Source organism: Sminthopsis crassicaudata, chromosome 2 (assembly GCF_048593235.1).
Source record: "Sminthopsis crassicaudata isolate SCR6 chromosome 2, ASM4859323v1, whole genome shotgun sequence".
NCBI lineage: Eukaryota > Metazoa > Chordata > Mammalia > Dasyuromorphia > Dasyuridae > Sminthopsis > Sminthopsis crassicaudata.
Window position 1 is genome coordinate 426013433 of NC_133618.1, and position 12400 is coordinate 426025832.

Here is a 12400-nt window from a genome sequence, read left to right on the forward strand (position 1 = left end):
CATATGATAATAATTGTATTTTTAGTATTTTGAGATAACATATAATGAATGATACAAAACTTATAAAATCTATGATTCTTTGAAATGAATGTATATTTTATTAATTAGAACAGGAGCTATATCCACTTGAAAAATTTATATATAAATGTGGAAGATATTGAGTCTATAGAATGTTTATTTATTTATGGATTCACATATGAATGCATGACTACTTTCAATAATTCTGTGCCCTTCCTCCCCACCCCAAGCTTGTTGCTTTATAAGATAAGGGTGGCCTAGCAAGATTTTAAAGACTTTTGAGCAGAGGAGTTACATGGTTAGAACTGTATATTAGGAAGATTACAAAAGCAGTTATATGAATGACAGATTGACGAGAAAAGAGATTGGAGGCAAAAAAAAAAAAATTAGAATGTTATCTCAGTATTACAGATGAGAGCTGTTGATGCGGACCTAAATTAGGGTAATGGACAGGTATGTGGGTAAAAAGGCAAGGATGAATACCAGTGGTATTATAGAAGCACAAGAAATAATATAAGCAAATTTCACAATAAAAAAGGTAGAAATACAAGTCTTTTATATCAGAAGCAGGGAGATAAATGGCAAAGTGGACAGAACACAAGATCTGGAGTCAAGAAAACTTGTGTTAAAATCCAGTGCTTGTAATAGATTTATTTATTTATATACATACATACATATATGTATATATGCATGTAATTTTATATATATATATATATATATATATATATATATATATATATATATATATATATATATACACACACACACACACATATATACTAGATTTCTTGGATGTTTTTATTAATACCTCATAATTCTGAGGTTTGCCTCCTCTCGTTTCCCCCCTCCCCCAGGTAATTGGGGTCAAGTGACTTGCTCAGGGTCACACAGCTAGGAAGTGTTAAGTATCTGAGACCAGATTTGAACTCAGGTCCTCCTGACTTCTGGGCTGGTGCTCTATCCACTACACCATCTAGCTGCCCCTCTCCTCAAGTTTTGATGAAAAGAAGCCCAGAAATCTAGTTTTCGTAGATTCAAATTCAACCCATTCCTACTTTCTGCTCCATCTCCCTCAAAAAAAAAAAAAAAAAAATCCAAGAGGAAAGAAATAATTTCACTCAGTGGCCATAAGAGTTTGGTTGTTTCTGAAAGATGGAATTTGCCAAATATATTTTTATCATTCACCTAGACTTGAGCTGAGCCTGAGTAGGAAGAGAAAAAGGAAAGTGGGGATTAAGATGGTGGAAAGACAGAAAAATGAAACCAAAGAGGAAGTGTTACACAATTATATGAATCTTGAGAAAGGCTGATTGTTGTCCTTCCCTGCCAACCCCCTGCCTCACTGTGGAAAAGATCCTGATTGGATTGGAATCTTAAAGTGGGAAATGACTAGCTCCATTCAGCCCCATGGGGAAGTGATAAATTGAAATGTCCTGCCTGGCTCACTCTTGATGCTTTTCCTCCTTTCAGATTTGACATCTACCGGAAGGTACCAAAAGACCTTACTCAGCCAACATACACTGGGGCGATCAGTGAGTACCATTCTAATTTCCTTTGCCTCCCTTGGCTCCTTTCAGTGCTCAATAGGACTACCCTTCTTTACCTGCCTCTTTTTTTACTCTTGGGAACCATTGGGACTTGAAAAAGGAAAATAGGGCGATATGGTGGCCAATTCTTAGCAGGAGAGCCACTTCATGGCCCTTTCAAAGACACTATGTGTGATCTACAGAGCTCCCTCAATATTTCAAGTCCTGTTTAGAGAGATGGGCACTCTCCCTTGGAGGTCAGACTTTCATTAACAGTAAGGATTTTGTTAGTGGTCAGTATGTCCACAGCCGAGGCATCCTATTGACTAGCTGCCAAAGGTATCTGAGTCCTTCTTTCTATCCAGCATCTTAGTCATAGCCTATGAAAGCCACTAACACTATGTACTATTTTGTGTCTAGGAGCCCTGTGTGGTCTTAGTGTTTCTAGGTGAGAGGATAACAGAAAACCTTTGATATATTTGTATTTCATAAGATCCAGAGTTGAAGAAAGGTCCAATACCAGTTCATTAGTTACTAATAGTAGTGGTTCATTTACATGGGCTCCAAAATGGAAACCTTGACTCAGAGAAAAAAGTAGATTTGGGTCATTTGGGGCCAGGATCATTTCTTTTCTCTCTGAACTCTTCAGAGTCTGAAAGATAAGGAGTGGCTTGTGAAACTGAAGAAGTTCAAAGGATAGGAATTCAGGCCTTCCCATCTACCCATTTAAGTGAAATCTTGGAACCCTAATAGTATGTGATTTGTAAGTGATGATTTTGACAGAAACCAGGGCTATCAATAGTGCAGAATCAGAGAAAGAATACCTGAGTGTTAGGGAACCAAGAGTAGATTCGAGTCCCACTCCTGGTATATCAGCAGAGGCCTTGGAATCGAAGGGAATATCCCAGATCTGTTTTTTACCACTGCCTATGTCTTTGGCTAACTCAGACCATTCAGTGTAAAGGTACCAGAAAGCAGAGCAGAGAAGAAGTAAGGGGAAAGAAAGGCAGTAAAAACCTGAGCACTCCACACTCCTAGACCACATCAAGTCCAATCCTTACTCTAAGCCTATCCCAGCAGTGCCTGAAATAATCTTAGCAACTGTACAATCCAACATCTTTATTCTTCAGACAAGGCAGCTGAAGCCTAGGGAGCACCTATGTCTTGCCCAGATTCACGCTGACAGGTCAGGACCATAGTGGGACTAGAATCCCAATCTCTTGACAAATCAGATCTATGAAGGAATTCAGTATCTGAGATAACAGCACTGGAGATAGGACAAAAGGATTAGAAGTACTTCTCTGTTCCTTGTGGCTACTTTAATTGTGTTACCTCACTCCTCATTAGTTCAGTGTCTCCCTCTTCTTTCTTTCTTCTATTTTTCATTCTTTCCATTCTATGTATTCTGTTTCCCTAAAACTGGGTAGATCTCTTTCCTCCCCCAATCCTCAATCTAAACGTTTCTTGCAAGTTTGAGGAAACATGGCCCTTATGTGTCTCTTTCATTTTAGCCACACAGTTGAGATAAGAATGTAGCTACCTTAACTTTCTTCATACACCTTGACTCATTAAATAATTCAGCAAACATGTATTAATGTCTACCACTCAAAAGAAAGGGAGGCACATAACCCAGGAGAGGGATACAAAGAAAAAATAAACAACCCCTGCCTTCAAAGAGCCTATATTCTAATGAGTACATACAGCATATATACAGATAAGAAAATGGAAGATAATTGACAGGGGAAAGAGAATTAAAATGAGAAGATCAAGGGAAACTTCATGGAGGAGATGATGTCATTAGACAATTCAATTCAACAAACATACCTCTACTGTATAAACACCATACTTGCTGCTATGGGCCATGCAATGATTAAATGAAAACCAGTTCTAAGCTTTATAGAGTTTATAATTTATATAAATTATGCATTCTTCCACTCAGAATCCTATACTAGTTCCCAAATAAAGTCCAAACTCTTCAGTCTATCATTTAGGTACTCACCAATCCCAGTTGGATCATAGAGATAGAGCTGAGAAGGACCTCAAAAACCACCCACATGAGCCACTTCATTTCACAGAGGAGGAAACTGAGGCCTAGGGAACTTAATATTTAATGGGATTTACAAACAGCTAATAGTAATAGTAATAGTTCTTAAGAGTATGTATAGTGCTTTTTACACATATCATCTCATTTGATTTTCACAAGAACTCTATGAGGAAAATCCTTTTATCTCCACTTTACAAATGATGAACCTGAGGCTGAGAGGAATTATGTCATTTGCCTTGGATTGCACAGCTAGTGAACAGTTGAAGCAGTATCCAAACTCCAGCGTTCTTGACTCCAGTATTACACTCTTTCCACTATTCCACAAAGCTGCCTCAATGCCTTGCCCATGGTCAAATGAGTTATAAACTTCAGGAATAAAATTTGAACCCAGGACCTCTGACTCTAGGGCTTTTGCTTCTCCCACCATGCTGGTTTACTTCCCTATGTTTTATTAGAAAAAAAGTCATCGAGTTAGGGTCAGTTCAGTTGAATTCTGAATTTGCCACAAACTTGCAGTAGAATTTTAATCAAATTTGGGATCTTCAGTTTCCAAACCTTTAAAATAAGTAAGTTGGACTAGGTAATCTTTTAAGGTTTCTTTATTCAGTGCTTATGTTGTTTGTTCCATGATTCTTGCTTTTAGTGTTATCTCCTATTCCTCTCAAACTTCCACTTTGATTTACTGAAATGAAATGTACACATGATGTGTTAGTTTCCATCTTTGGAACATGCATTGTTCCTCTGCTTTAAATGCAGTTTTCCATTCTCCACCTCTACTGTGGTCTACATCCCACATATCCATCAAGTCTAACCTCTTGAAAGAAGTCACAGTGACCACAAGGAGATAAAATCTCTAAAGTTTTTAGCCCAACCCATAGTAGGTGCATAATAAATCAATCCCTTTCCTTTTAGTGAAACAATTCACTATAATGGATAGAGAACTGGACTTGGATTCAGAAAGTTTTGGGATTAGGTCTAGTCCCAGTGTGACATTAGGCAAGCCATTTAATTTCTCCACACCTCAGTTTCCTTATGAGTAAAGTAAGGGTGATAGGGTTTTTGTTAGATTCAAATAAGATGATGATAATCCATATATAACACTTTCCCCCTCGTGTTTATCATCTTTATTCTTTTTTTAAAAGTTTTAATCATTTACTTTTATAAGATTTTGATTTCTGATTTTTTTTGTGTGAAGCATGACAAATGTGGAATATGGAATATTGAGAATAATAGCACACATTTAATCTATATCAGCTTGCTTGCTGCTTTGGGAAAGAGGGAGAAGGGAGGAGAGGGAGAAAAATTTGGAACACAAGGTTTTGCAAAGGTGAATGTTGAAAACTATCTTTGCATATAAAATAAAAATAAAGTAACATGAAAATAATAAAAATAAAATTTAAATTAAAAAAATTTTTTTCAATTTTTTTTCTTTCACCCTCTTTCTTCCCCCTCCCCAAGATGGCAAGCAATCTGATATAGGCTATATATAATGTATCACACTTTTAAGGCTGATTAAAACTTGATTTGCTATCCCTTCCTGTAAATTCCCATAACTTTCATTGTTTGGGCTTAGTCTAGGATGGGGTGAGGTGGGAAGCACAGCTAAATCTCACCAACAGTTTCAATAATAAGCATGTGGTATTTTAATTGTTTGAGCAAAAATGTCCATTGAAATTGTTGAATGAATGAATGAAATTGAATGAATCTTATCATGACTGTGACACAAGTGCTAGAGTGTTTTGAGCTCTTTAATGGCAGAAAGCATAGGCTTGGGGATTTTAGGCCTTTTTCTCTGTGAAATGTATTGTCTAGCAAAAGGCACTTGGATATAGATATAAGGAGAAATAGTGCCTAACATCAGCTGCATCAAACTGCTTGATTGATAGGGAAGCAATAAGGGAATTAAAGAAAGACTCCCTCATTCCTTACAGTAACTATTTCAATAACTTTTCCACTCTCTTCTTGCCACCAATGTTGTGCCTACTCCCACACTTCTAGCAGATGATCTAGCCTCCTACTTCACTGGGAAAATTAAGATTATTTGATGTAAATTCCCCTTGCTCCCTTCTTTTAGTCATATTTTTTCACCTTCTTTCCTTTCCCTCCAGTTATACAAGAAAAAGTACTGCTCTTCATTAAGACTAATGACCCATCTCTGCCTATGATACCATCCCATCTCATCTTCAGGTCTCTGCTCCGAGTCATCTTTTTGAAATGTCTTGAGTCTCTCTCTCTTGCTATTTATATATTTCCATTTGCTTTTTTAAATGGTCCTGGCCATAAAAAGAAAAAACCTTTCCCTGATCCATCTCTCCAATCTCTCTTTGTTTTACAAAAAGTCTGTAGCCCATGGTTTTACCTGCCTATTGAAACTATTTTCTTGGGGTATTAATGACTCTTACCTTCTTTTTGATAGGGATAAAAAATGTTTTCCAGAAAAGCTTGCTGGTAATCAGTCTAAAGGTTTTCTTGGAGGTTTTCTTAATGATTATCCATTAATTAATATTGGAGTCTTTGGGTTTTGGGCAGTAGAACAGTCCCATAATAGGGTTTTAGGATAAATAATTATATTAATCTCATTGACTATGTTGATCCCATTCACTTTATAGCAAATTTTCTTAAAATGAACATTTTTTTTTGAGGAATAAGTAGGGGATCTTTGCAGAGGTTTGGGAATATTTAGAACCTTTACCAGATCACAGGGATCTTCTTTGAAGACTTCTTTTTACACCCAGTAGGATGTAAATTCCTAAAGGACAGGAACTGTAAATTTTTTCATCATATTTCTAGAGCCTAGCATGATGCTTTACAAGTATACACACTTACCATATTTGTTGAAGTGAATGGAATAGATAGGGAGCAGCAAAAAATTGCCACTGGTGATTTACCTGCTATTCATTCCCTCACAACCATAGTATAGGGTGGGGTGGGCTAGGAGCAACAGCTGAATCTCACCAGCAACTTCAACAAATATTTGGTATTCTAATTGTTTGAGCAAAAATGTCTCTTGAAATTGTTGGATGAACTAATCTTATTGTGACTATTTCTAGCTCTCTCTTGGAAGAAGGCACAGGCTTGGGAATTTCAGGCCTTGTCTCTGTGAAATGTGTTTTCTAGAAGGAGGCACTTTTAAATATTGAACAGGATAACAGCAGCCTAGGACTGTGCTCTGTTCCTAGAAAGCTCTTAGAGCCAGAGGCCAAAACCCGGCTCTGTCACTTAACTGTGCTACTTTGGACAGATCAGTTAATCTCTCTGAGATTTTGGTTTCTTATCTGTAAAATGAGGGGGTTGAGAATTAGTCTTGTCTCTTCTTCTGTTCTCCAGCACATCTCCATGTTCCCACAAGATAGTTCTTACCTGTATGGCCCATCAGAACCTCAAAATCATTTTGCCCCACCAGAGGTCATTTTTGTTGCTCTTCCTTCCTTTGCTCTCCTTATCTCTGGCAGCACCATTTATCCTTTTCCCCATGTCTGAAACCTTTCCATTTCTTTCTAGCCAATAAGTTGGCAAATCTTATAGATTCTCTTTTTATATAGTCTTATATCCATTTTCTCACCTCTTCCATGTTACCATCTGCTTAGACTGATGTATCAATCTATTAAAGATATTCTCAGGTCCACTCTTCAACCATTATACCACTGCCAGAATAATCTTTTCTTAAAAAATAGATCTTGTCATGTCACTCCTTTATTTAAAAATCTTCAATGATTCCTTATTGGCTATTAAACAAAGTTCACATTCTTGTATGATATTCAAGTTCTGACTATACATTAAGGGTGGACTCATGCTGCCTCCTCCACAGACTTCCTTGACCTTCCCTCTTTGGTTATAACCTTGGCCCTTGTATCTCCCACAGAGTTTCATTTTAAAGACCTCCCTTTGTCATGTATTGTCACCATTCATTCCATCTCCCTCTTCTAGACTGAGTTCCATGAGAGCAGGATCTGTCTTGTCTAAGTTTTGTATATCCCCAATGCCTCCAACTTAATGTTTTGCACATAACAGATGCTTGATAAATGTTGTAGCTATTTGTATATATAGCGACTAGGTCATAAGTTCCTGGAGAGCAGTGACAAATTCTTCTGTCTTTTTCACAGTTCTTGGCAGATGGATATCCAAGACATATTTTTTGAATGACTGATTAGTACCATGAACAACTTTAGGGATAATGTATAGTTTTTTCCCTCTGGGTGCCAAGGATTGAAGGAAGAAAGAAAGGTGGAAATTTCTGTTAGTTTTCATTTCTTCATTCTCCACCCCCACTCTAAATCGCCACTCACTTTCTTTCCACATGAAACTTTCTTCAAAAAGGAGTTTGCTCACACATCAGAATCTGTTTAAATTTCTTTGAGCCCTAGTTTCTTCAATCTGTAAAATGGAAATAATAATATCCAGCTATGTCTCTCGGAGATTGTTTTGATGATGGAACGATATCTGTAAAATGCTTGGTGAAATATCATAGAATCTGAATTTGAAGAGACTATATTAATTGTCTAAACTTTTTCATGTGTTTTGACTCCAGTGAAGCTTGTGTCTCCTTTCTCAGAAGAATGTTTTTACATGAATTAAATAAAATGCCTAGGACCGCAAAGAAAACCAATTATGTTGAAATACATAAACTCATGGACCCCAGATCTACTATAACCCCTAAAATACAGCAAACATATCCATACTTACTTGCTTGAAGGACTATGGAATAGAGTAATAAAAAGAGCACTGAATTTAGTTGAAAGATTGTATGATCTTGGCAATTCACTTCTATTTAAGCCTCAGTTTCATCATCTCTGAAATAATGGCATTAGACTGGATGGCTATTGAGATTTTTTCCATCTTTAACAATGGTCTTTGATTCTATGAAATTCCATAGACTAATCTCAGAGAGTCAGAATTCAGAGAACTGAGCAATTGTTGACTGTCAGCTCAGTTTAAAAGGAATGCAGGAGTTATATCAACAAAGGTATACATCCAGCTGAGCCTGATTAAAATATGTCTGTAAGGAAATATCTAATTAGGCTTTCCTGTTCTGCTTTGCCCTGAGCCAGTTCCATAGCACTTCCATTAGGTCCCAGCCCATGGCATCATCAGCCATTCTCCTGATGTAACTTCCCCTGATGGTAACCAACCCTGAATGGAATCTGAGTCAGTCTCTGACTCTGGGAAGCCAGTCATAGATCACTAGATTTTTGACCAAAAATGGATTGAGAAAGCTTTGATAAAAGCCTTAGGCGTCAGAAGACCTTTTAGTTGAAAGTACTCACTACCTCCCTATTTAAAACTATTAGTTCATGGTCACACAGACTGTATTTTACAAAAACTCCTGCTGAAATTATCTAGGACAGGCAACATTCCTTGTACACATTACTGTTAGAGAATTTTTCCCCTGTCCTACTCTTTTTTTCCAATTTGAAGATAGTTAAGAACTTAGGATGGACAGGGAGACAGAGAAGAGAATACATTAGGAAAGGTAATTTATTATCATCTTTATTCTCCTCAAATAAAACATGCCTTAATTTTGGGAGTTTACTATTTTACCAAATCAGATTTCTTTTAAAGAATTTGATGTTACTTACTGATGTTTTGCAAACTAAAAGCAAGATTATCAATATTGTTTACTATAAGTAAGTCATTTAATTTTATTCTTTACAAAGTACTTTCCCTATAAATGTGAAATAGATTGTGTAAGCTTTATCCTCAATGTTACTAACAAGTAAAGTGAAACCCAAAAAGGATTAAGTGCCTTGTTCAATATAATATAGCTATTAAGTGGCAGAGCTAGGATTTCAATTTATTTTTCACAAGGCAAAATAACTAGGTTGTAAGGGGGAAAATAGAGAAGAGCTAGTCTTTTTTTTTTTTTTTTTCTTTTTTAAGATTAGCTTTGGCCAATAGATCAGGTTATAAACCAAAATAGAAGTTTCAAATTAAACCCTAATCCATGAAATTTTTCCCAAGTCATTGTAATTGAAGCAGTTTTCCATTTGTATGTCAGCCTCCAAGCACTTGTTTGTTCATATATTCGTGCATTCCATTTGACTTAACAAAAAATGATTGTGGCATGGCAAGGGACTCTGCTATTCATTGAAGGGTATAAGTAAGAATGAGACTTGGAGTCACCAATCTAGTAGTGGAGATAAAACACATACACAATTGTTAGAACAAATTAGAATGTGAAGGTACTTTTTCAGAGGTACAATGTTGGGAGGTCAAAGGAGCAAGAGATTATTTCCCCTTCAGGAAGAATCAGGGCAGGTTTTGTGGACAAAGGGGCATTTGAGCTGCACCTTGAAGGGTGGATAGGACCAAGGCAGTTAAAGAATAGAAAAAGGTATTTTTAGGCAAAAGGACCAATGAGCAAAGGCATGATGGCAGGAGTTTTTAAAACACATATGGGAAACAGCAAATAATCCAGTTTGACTGTGTATGAGTGACTGAAGGGGAAGTGGAAGTGGAAAAGTAAAATGGGACCAAATGTCAATGTGTCTTAACTGCTAAGCAAAGAAGACTTGGCAAGAATTTAGAGATGTTCCCAAATCTCACTTGTTAATTCTTTCATTTACTTCCCATTTTCCTTAGTGCCCATTTGTGTGTAAATGCTACATATGAACTACTCTGAGCACCAAGAGGAAGACCAGATTGCCATAATGTCTTGGTATATTGTTGAGCTTCATATTTACATTGCTACTGAAAGGCAAACAGGCTTGAATCTTGTAAAATAGAACATAACAGGCCTGGTTGGACACATTATGGAATATTGAGGAATGAACAAGTAGGATAAGTTTTTTTATTCTTAGATAATAATCCTTTCCCTGAACAGTGAGTGTCAATCCATGTCAATCACTGAATTAAAAAAACCATTCAAGAAACCTCCTACACAGGGCCCATCTCTGACTCACTTCTGTATACAACATATTATATAATATTATATCAGGGAGAGTGGGGGTGGGGCAGACAATCCTTTCTATTGACTTGTTTTTAGCTTATTATGAATAGAGTATACAGCACCTTAAAAACTCCTCAAGGATAGCATCTATTACTTCAGTTTCTATCTTTTCTCCTCCCACTCTCTCCAAGGTACCTATTAAAGCAGTTCTCAATAAATGCCAATTACCTGAATAAATGGCATTATGTTGAGCTGATCTTATTCTCCATCCCTTTTTCTTATGGAGAATTCACTTATTAGTGTGGTTCAGCTTAAAGTAGGGATTCTTAACCTGGAGTTCATGAACTTGCTTTTAAAAATATGGATAATGAGGAAGCTAGATGGTACAGTGGGTAGAGCACTGACTCTGAGTCAGGAGGACCTGAGTTCAAAACTGGTCTAAAACACTTAACACTTACTAGCTGGGCAAGCCACTTAATCCCAATTGTCTTGCCCCCCCAAAAAAAATTATAAAAATATTAATAACGATTCCACACAATTAGTGTTTTTATCATGCATTTAAAAGCATTATTCTGAGAGAAAAGGTTCCTATACTTCACCAACTGTCAGGTGTTTAGGACTCATGATCAAGAGCAGATATGTGGGACATCATAAGAATCTCTGGACTTGGAATCAGGTCCTGGTTCAGTACCTAGAACTATGGGTTTCTAACTGTGTGACCACAATCAGATGACTTTTTCCTACTTAATTTCAGATGAGAATAATACTATTTGTACTACTTGACTGGAGGTTTTGAGGAGAGTGTTTTACAAACTTCCAAGCATTATCAAAGATTATGATAATGGTTGTTCTTATTGGACCACACATTGGTAAAGACAACTCCTAAGTGAGGAAATTGTCTCTATCAAAACTACCTGGCATTTGTTTTGCAACTTAGTCTTAGAAAGTTGTCTGAGATATGGAAAGGTTGAGTAATAATAATAATAGCTAACATTTATATTGTGTTTACTATATGTGAGGCACTGTGTTCAGTGCTTTACAATTATCTATTTGATCTTCATAACAACTGATGTGCTGCTGCCCTTTGGAGAAAGATGACAGGCAAGAAACTAGCTCTGAGTTCTGAACAGGGGGTGGATGTAGATGCCAGGGGGTCCATGGTGTCACTGAGTTTTTCAGGACACATGAATATGTGACCCCACAATATGTTGCTACTCTGCTATAAATAATAATATGCTTGAGAGGAAGTATGCAGTGTAAATGGATAGAGATTCAACCTTGAAGGCAGAAAGATTTGAATTCAATTCCTACCTCTGACATATACTGATTGTATAATTTTGGCCATCACTCTTTTTGCCTCAGTTTCCTCATATGTTAAAAATGAACATAAGAATAGCATATACCCTCCAGAGTTTCCTTTCCAGAGTTTGATGTTCCCACCAAAGAATGGTTTTGTTGCAGAGAAGTCCATTCAAGATGTACCCATCTGAACATCTTCCATGCTCTGCAATGGGCTGGACTATGCTGTGGGCCATACTAACTTGGAAAACAGGCAGCCCCTCTTCCCTGCCCCTTTCTCAGAATTCACATCCCAGTTAAAGAAATGAGACTAACACAAAATAGAAAAGGAATAGTGGAAGGAAGTATGCAAGGACAGAATGCTGGACCTGGAATAAGGAAGAGCTGAGTTCAAATTTGACCTTAGATACTTGCAGTATGATCCTGAACACTTCACTTAATCTCTATTGCTTCATCTAATGACACCTACCTCCCTGGGTTGTTGTGTGGATCAAATGAGATAAGAATTGTAAAGCAGTTAGCACTATAAATAAAGCACTGACACATAGTAGTGCAATATAAATGTTAGCTATTATTATTAGATATTTAAACCCCTAAGAGGTTGGCATGGTTCCTATGATCTGTAGG

General features: G+C 36.9%; 1 protein-coding gene across 1 annotated transcript in view; it reads left to right on the top strand.

Moving 5' to 3' along the window:
• ERGIC1 (endoplasmic reticulum-golgi intermediate compartment 1) overlaps positions 1–12400 on the top strand; it is a 141237-nt gene that overhangs the window by 75069 nt on the left and 53768 nt on the right. Inside the window, exon 2 of the mRNA XM_074292082.1 lies at positions 1489–1550. Within this exon, the coding sequence (XP_074148183.1) occupies positions 1489–1550 (62 nt within the window). The remainder of the gene's footprint in view (positions 1–1488; positions 1551–12400) is intronic.